The 20,638-nt window shown below is 35.3% G+C and overlaps 2 protein-coding genes across 3 annotated transcripts in view; both read right to left on the bottom strand.

Moving 5' to 3' along the window:
• col6a1 (collagen, type VI, alpha 1) overlaps positions 1-6,533 on the bottom strand; it is a 37,780-nt gene extending 31,247 nt beyond the window's left edge. The window contains 11 exon segments of the mRNA XM_058791863.1: positions 1,002-1,021; positions 1,024-1,054; positions 1,183-1,227; positions 1,315-1,335; positions 1,433-1,453; positions 1,943-2,056; positions 2,378-2,537; positions 2,632-2,832; positions 4,295-4,424; positions 5,625-5,979; positions 6,336-6,533. Coding sequence (XP_058647846.1) covers positions 1,002-1,021; positions 1,024-1,054; positions 1,183-1,227; positions 1,315-1,335; positions 1,433-1,453; positions 1,943-2,056; positions 2,378-2,537; positions 2,632-2,832; positions 4,295-4,424; positions 5,625-5,712 — 831 coding nt within the window. The 5' untranslated portion in view covers positions 5,713-5,979; positions 6,336-6,533.
• An 8,295-nt stretch (positions 6,534-14,828) lies between these two features.
• Positions 14,829-20,058, bottom strand: tdo2b (tryptophan 2,3-dioxygenase b). Of its 2 annotated transcripts, XM_058791874.1 has the most exons (12): positions 19,946-20,058; positions 19,663-19,765; positions 19,422-19,512; positions 19,229-19,299; positions 18,766-18,893; positions 18,137-18,323; positions 17,946-18,053; positions 17,735-17,846; positions 17,031-17,088; positions 16,863-16,942; positions 16,683-16,773; positions 14,831-15,811 (listed from the first exon to the last, which is right to left on the bottom strand). In XM_058791874.1, the coding sequence occupies exons 1-12, from the start codon at positions 19,978-19,980 to the stop codon at positions 15,652-15,654; spliced, it is 1,224 nt and encodes a 407-aa protein (XP_058647857.1). In that variant the 5' UTR covers positions 19,981-20,058; the 3' UTR covers positions 14,831-15,651. The 2 variants fall into 2 exon arrangements, with proteins under 2 accessions (XP_058647856.1, XP_058647857.1); XM_058791873.1 differs by having other exon boundaries at positions 14,829-15,811; positions 17,735-18,053.
• Positions 20,059-20,638: the final 580 nt, after the last annotated feature.

Raw genomic sequence — 20,638 nt, 5'->3', positions numbered from 1 at the left:
ATCCCAATGATATTGCTTCTCTGTGCTGATATGTGACCCTGGACCACAAAACCAGTCTTAAGTGTCAATATTTTGATTCTAAGCTGAATAAATAAGCTTTCCATTGATGTATGGTTTGTTAGGATCGGACAATATTTGGCTGAGATACAACTATTTGAAAATCTGGAATCTGAGGGTGCAAAAAAAAAAAAAATCAAAGTAATGAGAAAATCGCCTTTAAAGTTGTCCAAACTAAGTACTTAGGAATGCATATTACTAAACAAACGGTAAGAAATGTACAAAATATCTTCATGGAACATGATCTTTATTTGAATTATTTTTGGCATAAAAGAAAATTTTGACCCATACAATGTATTTTTGGCTAACTTAAGACTGGTTTTGTGGTCCAGTGTCACATATTTTTAAAAGTTGTGGTGTGAACATCCCTATTCTTATAGAATCATAGAATGATTTTTAAAACATTACCTTTAGTATTATCTTTATAGTTATCATCCTTGGTGTGAATAGGCTTTTAGAAATGAGTTCTGACACCTCACTTCTATTAATTCTGTAAAAATTAATCTCAATAAATTGCTTCCAAAATAAGGTTTTGTTTACATAATACATGTGTGGGTTATGTGTATATTTATTATGTATATTTATTTATATACATAAAAATATGCACAGTACACACACATATTTGAGATGTGATTAATCGTGATTAATTGATTGACAGCACTAAAATTTGGAATCTTATCATCTGCCAGTTGAACATTTTAAGTCGAAAAGTTCTATGCAAAAGTTTAATAGTTAAGATTTAGAGTTTTTCAAAACCCTGTCTAAATATGAGCAATAATAATATTAATGCTTGCTTAAACATCAAAGTTCAGCATTGCAATTGATCTCGAGTGTTTTCTGGATCAGAAACAGAATGGAGGAGGTCAGAAATGTCAGATGTACTCCTACAAACACTCACTATCACTTCTGAACAGGAGTATATGTAAAAGATAGCAGATGCTTACCGGAGCACCAACATCTCCTTCTCTCCTGGCATGCCTGGTCTTCCATCCTCTCCCTGCAGGAAAAGGAAAGGTTAGGCCACAGTCGTCTGTGCATGCATTTCATAGGAATCAACAGTTGGTTTCTATGCGTATGGATGAAGAGCCAACATAAAGACATAAAAATGTATTTTTTAATACTCACTCTTTGTCCTAGATCACCAGGGGGTCCCAGAGGGCCTCCAGGAGCCTTTCAAAATATTGCATGAAACAGTTAAAATCTGAAAACATCCATACAAGATCTGTTTGCACGGGTTAGGCAAGTAATGTTACTTACATTGCAGTCAAAGGAGCAGCACTGAAGGAAAGATTGAGAAGACAACATTAATGTCCTAATATACAAAATAAAAATAAAATGCATAAAAATGTACAAAAACTATGGAAAAGCCACATACCACATCCTTTGTTTCGTTTGTCTAAAATGAAAAGCAAAAAAAGGGAAGAGGACAACATCAGACAAAATCTACACACACAACTGGCATGAACTCAAGGTTGAAAGCAATATTGAAATCATTTGTGCTGCTTAAAACAAGTATTTTTAGGATTCTTTGATGAATAGAAAATTCAAAACAACAGCAATAATTTGAAACAGAAATCTTTTGTAAAATTATAAATGTCTATACCAATTTTGATCAACTTAATGAACCTGAAATAAAAGTATTAATTTCTTTCAGTGAATTAATAATAATAATAATAATAATAATTACTCAACCCAAATGTTGAACAGTAGTGTATATAGTTCTTTTCTCAAATAAACATATAATTATGCAATTTCAAGCAAAGTTCCCAATCCTTTATCTTCAGGCAAATCAATTCTGTATGTGTTTGGGTCAGTCTGACCCAGAAATCCACAGTAAAAGCACGTAAACATCATTGTTGTGGTGAGTTTGTGTTATGACACTCACGATCATGTTGATGATAGAGTCTATAGTGCTCATTTGCGTGGAGCGGGAGTTGTCTGCAGCGGTGAAGTTCTGTCTGTAGTTCGCATCTGTGGCAATGACAGAGAGTCTGGTGTCCTGAGAAGAAGACAGTTCAAAGAAAATCATTGTTTGTCCAAATACAATCGCAATACATTTCTCATCAAAAGCATCACATTTCGTGTTTTCTGGTGTGACCAGACTTTTGACCATCTGTATGTCTACTCCTCACTGCTGCTCATTATGGTCGCCCACTTTCATAGGAAAAGGATGTCTGAGTTTTCATATTGTTTACTTGCCATGTGTTTCAAATCAAGTAAAGTCACACAGCATCTAACTAAAAACCCTTTGTATGCTTCAATCTTATACACGTCAGAAAATGTGATGCAATGCACTTGAAAAGTAGCATTTGTATGGTACCTCCTGGTCAGGTGAGATGGCCACAGCGAACACTTTGATGGCATGTTGTCGTGCCTCATTGGCAGCCTCTTGGATCCCACCACATGGCTCCTTGTAGCCGGTCACAGGGTGGCCATCCGTGACCACCACGATATACTTATTCTCATGATAATGTGAGCCCCTGCAGACAGATGCATGTGACTGTTTTCACACCTGGCTATTTGTATGAATCACATTTTGAAATGGCGTTTTAAGCAATATCGAATTTCACATACGCTCGGAGCAGCTCAGAGATACCCTCCTTGATGGCACAGTCGGTGTATGTTCCTTTGCCGATGTATTTGATTTTGTCTATGGCTGCCTTCAGGTCGAGACGCCTTGTTTTCAAGTCAACTAGTCCCATCACCAGCTCAATGTCGTCACTGTAATGCAGCGCTCCAGAATTCCACGTCACACTGCGATCACATGGTTGTGGTCTGGCAACAACACAACAGATATGATCAAATTGATAACACTATTAACTAGTTGCTTTTTAGCATCCATATTACTAGCGTACTGACTTTTTATTAGTACTTATTAGGCACGTATTAAAGGGGTCATAAACTGAGAAACCAAATTTCCTTTATCTTTTGGCATATGAGAGGTCATTGTACTATAAAAACATCCCGTAAGTTTCAGAACTCAAAACTTTGTTGTTGGTCTACAAACAGCTTATTTTGAGTCTGCCAAAATTACAGCTTGTGGAATGTTCTACTCTATGATGTAAGTGTGTGGATAAGCACCACTTCTGCAGCTTTAGATCAACGCCTGCTTCGACATCACTGCCTGTTTAGCCCCACCCACCGATTCGTGCATATAGTGTTTACGAAAGAGGCAAACGCGCAGGTCTACACAGAAACCAAATGATAAAGATGGCTCTGAAGACAACAAGACGCTGTGCAATGCCAAGTTGTGGAAAAACAGTGTTTGCGTTGCCTTCTGATGAGGGGGGTTCAAAACAGGACAGAAAATAGCTTATTGTTTCTAAATTATGATGGGGTTTTTTATGTAAACCAGTTCATGACCCTTTTAATGCCATATTCTGCATGACCACATTCTAGACTTCTTAACGCGACCTCATACCTAAACTTAACAACTACCCTACTAACTATTAATAAGCAGACAATTAGGAGTTTAATGAGGGAAAATTCTTAGTTAATAGTGTATACATTTTCCCTAATCTAACGTTAAAAAGCAAAGCAATAAAGTGAAAATGTATACATAAACTCATTTTTAAAGGCGCACTAAGAAAACATTTGTTTGCTGGCTGATACAACAACACTGACCAAAAATATTATCAGTAAGTAAAATAAAACTAAAACTATTAAAAACATTTTGTTTACTGAATAAAGCCGAAGTAAAATATAGCTATAACATGAAAAACTAAAAGAAAATTTAAAAATGTTGGCTTAATCGGTAACTAACGGAATAAGCTGTAAGATTGCTAACTGAAAATGAATTAAAACCAAAACAGAACTAAAACTGGAAGAAAAAATAAATAAATAAAACTGTAATAATTGAAAATAATAATAGCAATAGTAATAATGTCAAATGCACATGACACAACTACTAAAAAGTACAATTAAAATACACACTGAAAATATAAAAATAAAAGCTAATTTAAAACATTAGTAAAAACTATAATAGTATGCAAAAATGCTAAATAGCACCTCTTGACAGTATGCAGCATCACGCAATTAGAAAAAATATTGTTTGACCTGGTCATGTGATCTCAATATGGCAGCCACCAAAGGGAGGCTCCATATTAAGAATCTGCATTTTTTAAGATATACTTCGTAAAGCATATGCTAGATATGATATAAATCGATAAATGCTCAATTTCCTGGTCAAAATATTTAAAATACATCAATCAGAATATGTAATTTAAAGATAGCATACAGATTTTTTAGCTGATCAATGAACAGCTTTGTGAAGGTCTTGATCTGGTTGATGTAAAACTCTGGAGGTTTGGCTCTGAGGGCCACACTTTCAGACGTGTCCAACACAAAGAACAAGTCCACAGGACACTCTGCAGGAAGACAGAAGGAGAATCACAAAATGATCAGTTTTTAATGGGTCCAGTCTATCAGGACTTGATTTCAGGAAAAATATACGCTAGAAAAAAAAAAACAGCATGAAAATGGTTGTGTGTAAACAGTAGCAATGCATTCTCATGTTCACAATGCTATATAAATATTAACTTTCAGTGTTTACTTAGTTCACTTCCTAGTCATGATAATTATGGTTAGTTAGGAAAAATAACGAGCTCCCCCTATTGGTGGGTGATAAAGCTGTTGCTCCATTATCAATCTGAGAAATTAGCATCACCTGACCTAAACCCTGCAGTCATGTGATATTATATATCATTTGAATACAGTATTAAAGTGACTGAGATAGTGTATACAGGATTTACAGATGCACTAAGATGTAAATTATAAAATAAACCGCCCAACAGTCACAAAATGTTTACCTAACCAAATGAACCTCAAAATCCAATTTTGGGACAGTCAGATAAGATTTACTCAATTACAATAATGATTTTATATTTATTTATTTATTTATTTTTAAGCACAGATTATATAGGAAGAATTCATAAATGTGGCCTAAACCAAGGCCTTTTTTTTTGCAAAGAGGCACAAGGGTTCTTCATATACATAAGATGCATCTCAAAAATGAACTCACTACCCTGATTTAATTTGCTATGAAGCATCATTTTGCTCATTGTTGGTGCATCAAACATAATAATCTCCTGCATATACTTTGAAACAAGCAGCATCACATCATCATAGCTATCTCCTGATTTATGGATGGATGGATGGATGGATATGTCATTTTCCATTAATTCGATTGCTATACTCATTAAACTATCACACTATACTATATTTTACTATACTACCATCCTAAACTAGCCTATACCTTTCTATGATTCCACTCACAACACAATATCATATACTTTAATTTCAAACACCTCTATATAACTTATTATAACGTTTTTCTATGATTATTATAACAAAAGAGCAAATGTTAAATGCATTGAAAAGCCATATAGTGCAGAATGTGTCCATCGTTTATTTGCAGCTGCATTTAATATCAGTCTAATGTAACTTATAACCGACTTTTACGCACAGCGACAGCATTAATACCGAACATGCAAAACATATTTATACTTTACAAATAAGATAATCAATGCAACATGGACGGAAAAAAAAATATATATATTTATAATTACCGTTGAAGGAGACTTTTTGGACATCCTGAGCGATGATCCCTCCCCACAGTGCGCACAGAGCGGTCAATATATATCCATTAAGCGCCATAGATCCTGATGTTACTGCACGTTAACCGTGCAAACTGAGGTTTAGGGACACACAGAACAGAAGGAGTGATATGATTTCAGATGAAATATAGAAATAGGCTCGGGTGAGATGAAGTGGCGGACAGTGGCACGGTGGCGCGTCCGCTCAGAGCGCACAGCAGAATGAAACGCCTTACAGCAGGAGGGAGGAGGAGGAGGAGTTCGGTTCACTCTTCACTACTTCAGGGCTTCATCCTACTGCTGCACACCGATGTTAGGCCCTGAAACACTTCAAAATATGAGGTATATTCAAAATCAATACGCACTTGATTATAATCTATTTAATGCGGCAAATGCACCTTAATTCTGTTGTTTGAAAACGCTTTGTTGCATAATGATAATTTGGAAATAGCCTAACCAAAATACAACTTTTTTTTTTTTAAGAATATATATTATAAATTATATATAAATATTGCCACTATCATAAAATCATAAATCAATTTGTCAGAAAATATATTTTCAAGAAGATTTATTTGTTGCTTTTAAATTAAATTCAATTTCTTTTTGTTTTCTTCAATGGGTCTATAATACCAAGTTACCAGTTGTGTCCAAGTGTGTCCAGTTTTTTGCATAAAGTTTGGTTACCTTGGAAACTAAATGGGTAAAGTTCTGGTGTGTGAGAACGTGCAAGCGGCATGAAGCACTGCGGTTTGGATGTGCAGAAGCAGAATGATGCTCTGTGGGAAAGAATGAGCCATCCTAATGAGGTTATGCAGAAAGAGCCGTGCTGTCAGTGATGTGTGATGCAGTCTTTGTGATGAAATGTGTGTATGAGAGGTTATAAAAGTGCACTTAAAGATACACAACTGTCAAGAGCTGAGAGGTGAAGAGTTTGAAGGAGAGGGAGAGAGAGTGAGAATAACGAATAAGCGAGACATCTGACATGTCTTTTCTCTTCCAGAGGGGGAGGGTAAAGGTCTTTCCACATCTGCATCTCGTCTACTTGTAGACCAATTGATGAGACGACAGAGAGAAAGAAAGAATTAAGAGGAACATATGAACGGCAAAAAATAGCGCCACTCCCTTCTTAACGTTTGTTTTTGAAAGAGAAACAGCGCCACCCATGTGCGGATTTTAATAAGTCACACTGGTTTAAACATTTTAGAAGAGAACATGAGAACATGCTTTGCTCAATGTTGTCTCACTGAGATCTTGATTATGATTATGAGGTTTTTCATACTTCTATATAACAGAATGTTTCCTTCCACAAATGTTGTATAGCCTATATTATATCTATAAAACATGTTTTTATTTGTGTGTGTCAAAACATATTTTATTTTAAATTGCATAAAACATTTCACAGTACTGTTTTTAACGTATGTTTAATGAAATAAATGCTTTGAGGGAAAAAAAAAATTACGGAGCCCGGACTTTTGAATGAATATGTAGGCCTATATAATATATGTAAACATAACTGATAAGTGGATACTTGTATGAATATCCATAGAGATACATATCTATGTGAAGCATTAACTGTCAACCATGTTACCCATTCTGAATGCATAATCATATCTCAAAATGAATAACAAATAAAAATGTAATTCAACTTTAGATGAGAATACATACACATTTTCACAGAATTAAAAAACAAAAAGCCTTAAAATCACAATTTCAAATTAGAAACGACAAATTTAATCTGGCTATTACACATGTATTACTTAAACAATTAAAAAACATAATTGGTTGACCACTAATCTGAATATTTGGTGGAATGGGTTCACCATAGTGGTTACAGGCCTAATGCTTCTGGATTGAGATCTATAACATGAAGCTGATGTAAATCAACACACCAAATGAAGGCATCGATTGAGATAAATGATGATCTATACCTTTATGTTCATATACAGTATTTTAACGATGACAGGACCACAGTGGAACAGTATTTTACTCGGGAGTTAATGAATGATGCTTTGTGTCTGGGTTAATGTCTCCCATTAGCACTACAGTAAATTCAAGATGACACTCTGGAACATTATAATTACAACATTGTGAGTGAAGAACGACCTCATCATTCATTCGCATAACGACAGACTCGCATGTGAGAGGATGGGAAAATATCTAACTGCTTTGAGAGAGTCCAAGCAAGAGCAGCTTCGTTTCAAAACCGGGAAAGAGTGACTGTAAAGTCAGTAAAGTGAAGACACTACATTCATTGTACATCTAGCAGTGTTGCGTAAAATAGAGGAGGGAAAAAAGCAGTATGGTTCACCACTAGAGGAATATTTTTTTCCTCTCTCGGTCTGTAATGAACACCGCGCGAGCTGGAACGACACAGAGGGGAGATCAGGGTGGTCCTTGGGGAAACCTAGTCATGGTTCTTTACAAAAAAAAAAAAAAGGACTGTGGTGGTACCATGGTACTATAATGTTTACGTCATACTATAAGGTACAAAATATCATGATTATACTTCAGAGAGGGAGGGTGAAAGTGTGAAATGGGATGTTTACTGTATGTTTTGGATCAAAATAGTTGCCTAGTGGCAACTGAAGGGAAATGGGTGTGTTTTTCCCCCGAAAGAAAGGATTCATTTCTCCTTGAAAATTCTATTTACAGGAGTCCAATGTTTGGCCAGAGCTCAGGAAGCTTTTTCCACTGATCTCATTCTCTTAGCTTTTTTCTTCCATGAAAGAAAGAAAGAGAAAAATAATTTTGTACCCTAAGACTGGGAGGAAAAAGGGGGGAAAACCATCTGGCAATAATCAGGATTTAATAGTGGAGGCTTACTGTAAATCTGCGAAGAATCTGACAGCTGCGCTGGTTCATTCGGCCTTCATCGAGGTGAATGACATCAGGATTCTTCAATGTTGTGCGCGAGAGGGAAGCATACTGTAAGACAGTGCAATAATCAGCAAAAAAAAGTTTTTTTTTTTGCTGAAGCAGAACTGCAGAAGGCAGATGTGAGAACAGAAGAAAGTTCAAAGTTAAAGGCAGACTGACAGGTCAAAGTGCACAGCCTTTAAAATGAATGTTATCTCGACATGTTAAATGGGGGGTGAGGGAGGGGTTAAGCTCAACCTCTGGTCGTCTAGGGACCCTCAAGGGTTTAGATTACAATCACAAAACAGCAGGTAACATAAACGCCCCAAACTCTGAATGTTGTATTGTTCAACACTTTGGGGTCGGTAGGATTTTTTTAAATGTTTTTGATAGCAAACCAAGGCTGCATTTATTTGCTCATTAATGCAGTAAAATTAGCAATATTGTGATATTTTAAAATGTTAATTATTCCTGTGATGGCAAAGCTGAATTTTTAGCATCAAAGCTCATCATCGGATATCATCTAATATGCTGATTTGCTGCTCAAGAAACATTTCTTATATCAGTCTTGAAAACAGTTGTGCTCGTATTAATATTTTAGTGGAAACAGTCAATTAAAAAAAAAAAAGAATTGCATATATTTGAAATATAAATCTTTTGGTGAGCTTAAAAGTCTGATGAATGTCAAAATTCATTTTTATTGTAATTTATGTCGTTATTTATGCATATTACTTCATTTTTCCAGCTCTATAGCCCTGGTGAGATGTATTTGGAAGTCTGGGAGTTTTGTCTATAGCAAGGAGAGACAGAGGAAAGCATAGATCTGAAAAAGACAATAATCCTTGTGCTTTGACCTTCTTGTGAATAATTCATCAGTCATAGATTTCGTTCGAGCATTGGGAAAAATCCCAACTTTTCACCAAATGAATACCCTGGCCTTCCTTACTGGATTACTACTCCTATCTGGATCCAAATAGGAAAGCCGGTGAGATTTCCATGGGATGAGATCATAAGCGCTTGAGAATTGCTCCAAGCACATTTGAATACAGATGCCAACTTTACTAGAATTATGAAAACGTTTATAGCATGTGCATGAAACCGTATGATGGAGGAGTTACGTTATGCAATATAATCCGAAGCAATCTATGTGGATCAGATCGTTATTTCTATTGCACACGAATAATTCTGCCCCATTTCCTCTATTAATTTAAGATGGTGAACAGATGTTGTCACAGACGTTAGATCACCTACACATGTTGTCGGAACATGGAGAGTTTAATTCAGGTGATATGCAGCCATGTTAATGAGAAAACAAACTGATCCCAGACGGCACAGATGCACATTAGTGTCATCTCCTGTTTTACACTTCAGCAAAACCATGATTTTCCAAATCATGTGATCATGTGACAGATCGAGGGAGGCACATTACTCTGGAATAATGTCTGGAAAACACATTATTACAAAAACACCTGTTAGGAGAGGAGAAGCAAAGGCTACGGTCATTACAGAGAGAACATTTTTTTAATAAACTCTCTAACCATTAGGCCATTACTGTACATATTCAATGCTAAATTCCATTTGAACTCAATCAGAATTCACTCATACAGTGGCATCATGGCCTATTGTTTCTTTTGTGTCCCGTATGAGCTTTTGTGGGGTGGCGGAGAATAAACTGTAAGCATAGTTATTTAGGTAGGCCTATATATTCTTATAAAAAGAGAAGATAAAACATAGTAAGATGGTGAATGGGATCTTGGATACCAGTGTTCACTCAGCATGGTAAGGTATGATGCTTTCACAAGTGTGTCATGGAAAAATGAACAGTGTTTAGCTGAAGCTGACTTTAATTAAATCACCTCCTGAGGGTGTAATGAGACTGAAAGAGAGAGAATGAGAGTAAAACACCGAAGAAAACAGCATTCTGACCACAAGAGTCTAATCACTCTACAAATACCTCTCAGAGGATCAATTTAGGGCAGTCATCAAGGTCGATCACGCTTGAAGAGCTGCAGCTAATTAAACACAGACCTGAGCTGCACTCAAACGGCTGCGAGAGCTGTGACACTTCCATTAATCTTAAAGTGCAGTCTGCCAACCAGATGGAGAAAGCTGGTGAAGTCACTTTGCTCTTTCTCCCGAACTCTGGGAAGATGTTTACCAAAATCCCAATCCGCATTGACATGTATTGTATGAGACTTCCACAGAAACAATTTGTGCAGAATCACTTCTCCAGAGAAAGACGGACAGGCTACCATAATAGCACATTAATGAAAACATCTTGAATGGACTTCCACTGAAACCTTCATGAGAAACGTTTTGACAGGAAAACCTAGTTCAAGATGAATTACATTGGCAAGGAGGAGGTTTTTCTTAACATGTTGCTTTGTCTGTATGTTTTTGTTTCCCTGCCTCTGTGGTGCAGCTCCGTGTCGACAGCTTTTGGTTGGAGATAACTGCAGGAAATGCTTGTAGAACAATCAACTGTGATACTAAGGGGACTAATTGAATCTCTCAAAGGAGACAGATTTCCTGAGTTGGTGTCCAGCCCAGTGAAAGTATGTCCTTGCTCCAGCCCAGCAACGCTCTTTACAGGCCGATCCGTCTGTCACTTACATCCTTCAAAGAACGCTTTACATTGTAGTCTACTAATTATAGTCAGTCAGGCACTTAGCATGATTTCAAAAGCTGCTTTCTTTCACCAAGGATTAAGATGAAAGTACAAGATTTTTTTTTTTTCTTGTCACATGATGCTTCCATTGCCAGAACAACCTTCATTTACTGTTGGATATATTCTGCCCTCTAGTGTATAAGTACAGCTCTATCTATCTATCTATCTATCTAGATCTATCTTTTCTTTTTCTTTTTTTTTTGTCAGCTGAAAATCTTTAGCATAAATTATTTCCCTGAAGTACCCCCTGACATTTTAAGCAAATATTCCAATAATGTAATGGTACATTTTCATGTTTTCTTTAAAAACATTATTGATTTATTTTTATCTGTTTTAAAGATTTTATCAGAATTGTTTTACATAAGCTAGCTATGGTTATTAGATCAAATGAATAAAGGTAGAATTTCAGATCACGGTTATAAGTGACCAAAATTATCACAGTTATCAGTATTATCACAGTATTATTAAAATGAACTGGAAATTTTCAAGAAGTTCTCATACACACGCTGAAATTATGTTGAAATCAAACAGAGTTGAAACAAATAAAAATATTGGTTGGGTGACTTACATCATAACATGTTGTTTTCTAACATGTACTACATGTTAAATGTTAAAATAAATTTGACAAAAAAAAAAAATATATATATATATATATATATATATATAACACACACACACAGAGTGTCATCAAAAAGAACAACTTACAAAAAAATTAAAAAATAAACGAGATATTTGAAAAAGAACACTAATTAAAATTAGACAACACTTACAGATACCTACAAGTTATTGATATTAATTTGGCACCTGTTGCTAATCTCCTTACTTATCTGACAAACACTGTTTAACTCACAGCTTAACTTTGCATTTTTCACTGACTTTTCAAGATGGTGAGCCGTTCTAAAGTGACTGAAACCCTCTAACAGCAGGTTGTCCAGATGAAGGCCAATAGCAACCATTTCAAGAGAAGTTGGTCGTTTCTAATCTGTGATTTCTAGAATACTGCATCTTTACAATGTCACTAACTCATCCAAGTCCTCCAAAAAGGCTGATCGTCTATGAAAGACAAATGCACAGGAGGACAGGATAATGCAGAGAATCTCAATCGGTTCAACACTGCAGCTGGAATTGCTTGCCAGTTCAGCGCTGAACAGGTTAAGGATCTGTCTCGGCATACAGTGTCTCGACATTTAAGGGTGTTTTCACATATAGTTTGTTTTAAGAGAACCAAACCCAGTTCACTTAAAGTGAACCAGAAAGGGAACCAGCCGAAAGTGACCTCAGTCCTTTTGGTGTTCACAATGTAGTGGACTCAAAAGAGAACCAAGTTCTTTTTTTGGCCCTCTTCAGCAATGAAGAGATCTCAGACCCTTTCTTGTTCACACCACAACTTTATAAGAACTCAGACCCCAGCTTTCTTTGCAGCAGTGGATTTTGGGTATTCAAATGGCATCTTCACATGTTGTCATCACATGGATGTGGCACATTTTGAAGCAAATGACAAACAGAGAAAGAGTCAGACAAAGCAGAACTAAAGGAAAGCATCTGAAAAAACGGAAAAGGAAAAGGATAGCAACTAAAAAGAAAAATTTCTTCCAACACTATCAACAACTGCTGCTGCTTGCCACACTTCCACCTTCGACAACATTTGTGGGGCAAGCACAAGCGCTTGCACCCAAAATTTCGTCCAAATCTTCATAGAAGGGACAGGAATCCTTTATTTCCACAGACTCTCCACTTCGATGGATTTTATCTCAGGTGCTCATGTACTTCTGGCAAAGTGTTTTCACTTTAATGCGGCATTGTAGCGGAGTTCTGTTATATCCCCTTTCCTTCATTTTTTGGGCAAACAAAAGAAACACTTTTATGTTTTTATGGGTTGGCGTGTTGGCGTTTAATGTAATCATCTTTCCAAATTTCAATAAGTGCACAACTCTCCTCCTGGGACAACACAACCCCACAACCTGTCATGGTGAAAAGTGTTTTTCTGTTGTTACAGCAGTGACGTAACATGGCTGCAGGTATGGCAAGCCTCCAGGTACACATGTTGAAATGAAACGCAAAGCGGGCCGGGATCTCATTGCTTTCACATATCATGAAGATATTGAACCACAAACGGACCCACAAACGAACCGTACTCAGACCACCTCCTGAGTACGGTTCGCTTTTGGGTCCTTTTAGGGGGGTCTGAGATCACATGGTTTGTTCACATATACCATGTGAAAACACCCTAAGAGAATTTGGACTGAAAACCCACTCTGCGGTGACCAAACCTTTTATCAGCAGAAAGAATCAAAAAGTTGGGTGCTAATACAGCTACATGGCAGGGTAGCAACATGTGGTTACTTACCTGTGTTCATCTCCCATTCAGCCTGCAATTTCCATGCAAGACAATATGCATGTCACATTGCAAAACAGGTAAAGCAATTCCTTGAACCTGAAAACATTGAAATAAAAAAATAGTGGGCAAGAGTCCTAATCTAAACCCAATTCAAAATCTCTGGAAAACCCTTGGTGACAAAGTTATGGCTAAGAAACCCATTAACTGTGGAAGAGACTGGAAGAAGAGTGGACCAAGATCACACCATTTCTTAAAAAAGAAATAGTGAGTGAGTGAGTGAGTGTGTGTGTGTGTGTGTGTGTGTGTGTGTATTACACATATATATCAGCTGAAAGTTGATAAATATATTATGTTCCTGGAAAAGTCCTTTTAAATAAATAAATATATACAGTAATTATTTACTAAACTCTGAGTGCAAATGTATCTATTACTCTTTGCTCTTTCTGTCAGAGCCAATGACTGTGCACTTCTGTTATTTTCAATGCAAACACTCCTTCAGCAGATTCATGCCCTCTGTACATCTGATTGTGGACAGTGCAGTTAATTTTTTAACAGAACTCACATGTTGTTTCCCTATATATTACACAAATCGCTGTACCACTGTACCTCACTGTATAAATCAGTGTTATAGTTAACAGCAGCAGGGTTAGGGTCAAAGTGTTTGTCTATGTCTATGAGAGACAGAGAGAGAGAGAGAGAGAGTGGATCTTACAGTGAGGTGGATCTCAGCTTTCCAACTTATTTTTTAATTTTTTTTTTTTTAATGGGAATTTTTATATTACTTTTTAATATTTATTCATGTGAGTTCACACTGAAGTAGCTGTTAACAGACAGAACTTCTGATTTAAAAAATTATTAGTAAATATTGATATTTACTAGAAGATAAATAGATTATGTAGAAGCAATGTTCAGTATTAGTTCATATTACTAATATAGATATTAATCAATTAAAAAAAACACAACTAGCACAATTACACAATATTCACCAGCTTCTGTTGGTAAATATATGTTTAACGCTGTCACTCAGATGATCTATTAGTGTTTTCATTTTGAATGATTGGTCACTTTGCCTTTTTTTAAATGATGAAACAAAATACTTCTTGTCTATTTTCACTGAATTGGAACAGTTCATATGTTCATTTAAAAAAAAGGGCAAAAAAAAGTGACCCTTCATTCAAAATGAAAAGATCATGTGAGAGTGACTGCGATCAAACAAATATTTACCAACAGAAGCCAGTGAACTTGGAGAAATTTCTGTATTAGTATTTATTTCACAAGTAGCATTAAGTGAAAAATATTGCTTTGTTTATTAATGTGGTGCACAGTATTTTCACCTTAAGCATAAAATAAGCATTTTAACTGTATAGTAAAAATTACATTTGTAACCCTGGACCACAAAACCAGTCATAACGGTCAATTTTTTTGAAATAGAGATTTATATATAATCTGAAAGCTGAATAAATGAGCTTTCCATTGATGTATGGTTTGTTAGTATATAGAACAAAATTTGGCTGAGATACAACTATCTGAAAATCTGGAATTTGAGGAGGAAAAAAAATCTAAATATTGAAAAAAATCGCCTTTAAAGTTGTCCAAATGAAGTACTTATCAATGCATATTACTAATTAAAAATTAAGTTTTGATAAATTTATGGTAGGAAATGTACAAAATATCTTCATGGAACATGATCTTTACTTTACGATAATTTTGACTCATACAATGTATTGTTGGCTTTTGCTACAAATATACCCATGCTACTTAAGACAGGTTTTATTTTATCATTGTTCATGCACAGCTTACAAAATACATACATATATTTATATACATGTGTGCTTCATATATGGATATGTGCTTCATTCAAAAATATATTACAAAAGAGACATTTTTTACATAAATGTTTAAAATATAAATAGTATGCACAAGATTTCTTGATTTCCAGTATATGCATAATCACTTCATCATGAAACTTACTTTACATCATCTTGAGAGAAGTTTCTAGACCTTCAGTGCCTCAGCAAATCAATCAATCATGTAAATGGAACAAAAAACACAAACTTTGGCTGATCAATACAGAGTCTGTTCCTGAGTTTCTGGACATCATTTTGTTTCATAAGCACAGACAAACAAGTCTGATCTTTCTAATCTGAATCCTCACTGCTGTATGAACTGTACGAGCTGTCGTAAAACTCGGCCATGTAGGGAAACTTATGGATGTTTGGGTTCAGTTTGGGCACCCAGGCACGAGGTACCAGGAATGTCGCGAGGTTGAACAAATCCACAAACACTTTGTAACGATCACTGAAAGATGAGAGAACAAGGCATCTTCATTTTGTGGTCAATCTTATTACACTGTAAAAAGTGATAAATTGACTTAACTTAAAAAAATTGACGAAACCCGTTGCATTAAAATTATTAAGTACTTGACAATTGACAGTTCACTTAACTTATTATTTTTATTATTATTTACTTAATAATTTTAAGGCAACGGGTTTCCTCACACTGTAAAAAGTGATAAGTTGACTTAACTTTAAAAAAAAAATTGAGGAAAGCCGCTGCCTTAAAATTATGAAGTAAATAATAATAAAAAAGTAAAAAAAAGTTGAGTGAACTTGACAATTCACTTAACTTATTTTTTTAAATTATTATTTACTTAATCATTTTAAGGCAACGGGTTTCCACTGTAAAAAGTGATAAGTTGACTTAACTTTAAAAACTGAGTAAACCCGTTGCCTTAATTTTTTAAGTAAATGACAATTAAAAAAATAAGTTAAGTGAATTGTCAAGTTCATTTAACTTTTTTTTTATTATTATTATTTACTTAATCATTTTAAGGCAACGGGTTTCCTCAATTTGTTAAAGTTAAGTCAACTTATCACTTTTTACAGTGTAGAACTTTTCTGAGGTTAAAGTGTTACTGTTTATCACAGATTTTTATCACTGTGTGAACTCCAATAAACACAATGAAAATGTGTCAAACACTTGTAAACCATATCAGCGAAGATAAGTGAGCATTATGGATCATAACTTGAGATCAGGATGAGGTGATGAGCTGTAATCATGCCACCATAGAGTAAGAAAATGACCAAAACAACACAAAACCCTAGAGTAGTTCAGTATTTCAGATTGGAACAAAAAAGCATGTTTCTCAGATCATTAGTGAGACACAAACCTGACAGTGGAGCGCAAGTATTGGTAGCCTGAAGATCCACCTGTCCCTGCCTTACTCCCAATCATTCTGTGCACCATACAGACATGGTTATCTGGAGGGAAAGGTTTGTGGTGTTAGTGTGGGATATGGCTGTCGTATACGTGGAGATTCCTGAATTTGTGCTTAGAATCAAAGACTTACATCTCCACTTGGTCATGAGCGTATCGATCTCCATCAGTGCAGTCAGGAGCTGGAAGGGCACCTGGAATCGAGGCTCTTCCCTGGAATACAAAAAAGGATGAAGATATTCACTGTCTATAAAAATATTGAATATAGTGAATATAGTAGATTAAATGTAACCTCACATACCTATAGAAATTAATCATTAGAGCTCCCTGAAGGGCCTTGTAAGAAAGTCGCCGTTCACCTTTTGGGGAAAAGATTGAAACTATTTATGCACCATAGACTGTAAAAATACTTTTCAAAGTTATAGTAAATAAAACAGATTATTAGACAGTTTACAAGGAAATATAGTATTAATAGTATTATCTGTACAAATTTACTAGACATTTCTGAGTGAAAATAGTTCTACACTTTTTTCTCAGTACAGAACTGAAATGGGTATTATAATAGTATCTAAAAACATGGTATTACCTGCATTTTACCTTTGTATGGGTAAATGGGTCCATAGGCCCTGTCCAAAATGGCATCCACTAATTTTATTAATAGTTTAAATTAACTTTTATTTTTATGTTTTCAGTTTCATTGAATTTTAGTTGAATTTTTAGTCATTATTATGCACTTTTGTCATTTTTATTAGTTTGTTGTTGTTGTTGTTCTTTTTAAATATTAATTTTAAGGTTTGATTTAGTTTTAGTTCCATTTTAGTTTTTATTTATTTCCTGTTCCAGTCAGCCTTGGTAACTGCAGTGTGTTTATTGCATTTCGTTTTTTTCATTTAATATTTATATTCCAATCAACAAAAAGGTTTTTAATAGTTTAGTTAACAATAATAACTCTGAATAGTCTATTACTACACTACTACTAGCAAAGCATTGTGAGCTAATCCTCACCTTTGCTTAAAAGATGCTCATGGCGTTTTGGATCAAACAGGGCGGTGAAGACCTCAGTCTGTTTGTTTCGATCTGCCAGAAGGTCCTCCTTCACCTCAGAATCTTCCATTTTCTGTAAGTCAAAGCAATGAGCAAACCTTGAGCATAGCAACATTTCTGAGAAAACGGAATGGAAAAAATCATTGTGATCGGAAAAGAAAGCAGGACGAACTTCCACTTTGTGCTTCTCCATCTTGAGACCCTCTTCGATGTTGGCTTGGAGTTTCCCCCAGAAATTAAATCCTTCCTTTTCCAGTCCAGGAGTCCTCTCCAGCCATTGCTACAATCATTATATAATTGAAATGGCATACTAATTGTGCCATAAATAGTGCAAAAATTCATTATTGAAGATGAGAGTTTTACCTCCACCAGCTGAAGGAGAGTGGGTTCCTGCTCTGAACTCATCAGCGTCTCGCTCTCTTGTCCATGGAAGGAATCTCTGTAGTGTCGTCGGTTGTAGGGGACTCTCAAATGGTCCGCCACACCAATCTTAGCCTCCAGAAGACGGAACTGAAGACTCTGGAACCCCGAGGCTGGGGACAGATACTCCCTACAACACATAAGCAACATCTTAAACCTGCCCAATTCGCAAACAAATCACTCAAACTGTTTTTCTGGATTAAATGATTCACTTAAAGGATGCATCTCATTCATCTACTTATTTTTTTATGTCAATGCAAATGTAAACTATATTAACCTCATGACTTTTTTTTTTCTTCATTTTGTAAAATTGAGATCTATTTTTCAGGGTTGTTTGAGCTGAGGCCATCCAGATCTCATCAGAAAACATAAGTATTTTATGAGGTGGCAATTTTGTATGAATTAGTATGATGTGATTCATACAGAAACATGATTTTTAGGGGGGAAAACACATACAGAGGTCCACCCCTAAATCTGACTGTCAGTGGGACATATGCAGATCATACACAAACATGTGATTGTATGAATGTAGTTATGAATTGCCATGAGAGTGTGTTGACTGAGGATGTTACCTGAAATCAAAGAAGTCCAGGGCAGTCATAGTCTCCAGGACAGCAAACTGCTCCACCAGTAGTTTGAAGATCATGGTGATCCTGTGGATCCTGCTCACCACTTTCAGCATGTTTCTCTCATCCCGAACCTGTGGACAAAGTCCACATTTAATCTTTTTTTTTTTTTTTTTACAAAAAATACACCTACTGTTTCACAGTGATACCACCGAAGAACCACTTTTGCTTCCCCAAAGAACCTTTCAGTGAACAATTCCTAAAAGAACTTTGTGTGAAGAACATTTAAAAAATCTAAGGAACCATTTCCTCTAGAAAGAACCTTTTGTGGAATGGAAACATTTCCATGTATGTTAAAGGTTCTTCATGATTCCATTGATGCCAAAAACAAACCTTTATTTTAAAAGCTTGAGGAGCAATCAATTCTTCCTGTCCACAACTCAATATTGATTTTGTTAGTTTAACTCACATGGTTTTTAATGAACAGGTCCCGAACTGAATCAAGCTCCCACAGTATCTGCTTAAACCACAATTCGTAAGCTAAAAGTGAAGACACAGAATAACAGTCAGGATATGTGGAAATGGACCCTCAAACCACAAAATGTTTTTGATAATGTTATGTGAGAGCTAACAGGTTTTCATATAGTATAGAAATAGATTACCTTGGTGGGTAACAATGAAGAGATGCTCATCATGGATTTTGTTACCTTTCTCTTGACTCTGCAAAACTTGAGCGCTCAACACCTTGTCAAGCTAACAGCAAACAGATCAAAGTTATTACACCTTAATGCATTTCAGCATTTCATGATGTGGTTAAGTCATTTGCAGCAAAACTTGCTCAAAGTTAAATATGAATAATTAATATTTGGATCAGTACATATATAAAGGTTGATGACTTTTTACCTGTAGGTATTCTCCATAGACGATTCCTCCTTTCATGGCTTTGTTGATGCCCTTTTGGGATTCATCCTCTTCCTCTGCCTGACTGGGTTTACTGGTGAACAATCTAATTTTAAGATAAAAAAAATATATATATATATATATATATATACACCCATTTATATTTTAATTATGTTCAGTTAAAATATAAAAAAACTTTACATTTAATTTTGATTACATTGTATTTCATTTGATTTTGACAGGAATTAAAAACAAATAAAGTTAAAAACGAATTCTGAAAACATACGGATACTTTCTTCCCAAAAAAGGACATCCACTCATGTTTTTCCTCAAAATGTCCAACAGAAATTGAGCTTATCTATGTTTACTGAAGGTTTTCACAAGGTTATGTGTGCTTCATTGCAAAGTGAAGCATTTAAAGGTTTTCAGAGTCCAATCAAATGCTGGAGAGCCAGACCCTGCCTATCAAATCAGACACGCTTGCAGGCATGTGAGTGTGTGTGTTTGTGTACAGGTTTTTTTTTTTGTTTTTTTTCAAGCCAAATAAAGCCATGTAGACCAGGGTTGTTATAGTTTCTAACTAAAACTAAAACCATTTTTGTTACTTTAATGAACATTACCTGAAATCTAAAAATAACTTTAAATTTTATTTTATTCCAGCTAGTTGCTAAATGACCAGTTCTCTTTTTCATTTAGATTAACTTGATGTATTAAGATAATTAAATGAAAAACTATGCAGACTGTGTACACTGTTAAAAGTGATAAATTGACTTAACTTAAAAAAAATTGAGGAAACCCGTTGCCTTAAAATTTTTAGGTAAATGATAATTAAAAAAATAAGTTAATTGAATTGTCAAGTTCACTTAACTTTTTTTTTTTTTTTTATTATGTACTTAATAATTTTAAGGCAACGGCTTTCCTCAATTTTTTTAAGTTAAGTCAACTTTCACTTTTTACAGTGACAGTGCTGTGTAGGATA

The sequence above is a fragment of the Onychostoma macrolepis genome, chromosome 11 (assembly GCF_012432095.1).
Source record: "Onychostoma macrolepis isolate SWU-2019 chromosome 11, ASM1243209v1, whole genome shotgun sequence".
Classification (NCBI taxonomy): Eukaryota; Metazoa; Chordata; class Actinopteri; order Cypriniformes; family Cyprinidae; genus Onychostoma; species Onychostoma macrolepis.
The sequence above is the reverse complement of the archived record's forward strand: the minus strand, read 5'-3'. Positions and strand labels throughout refer to the sequence as shown.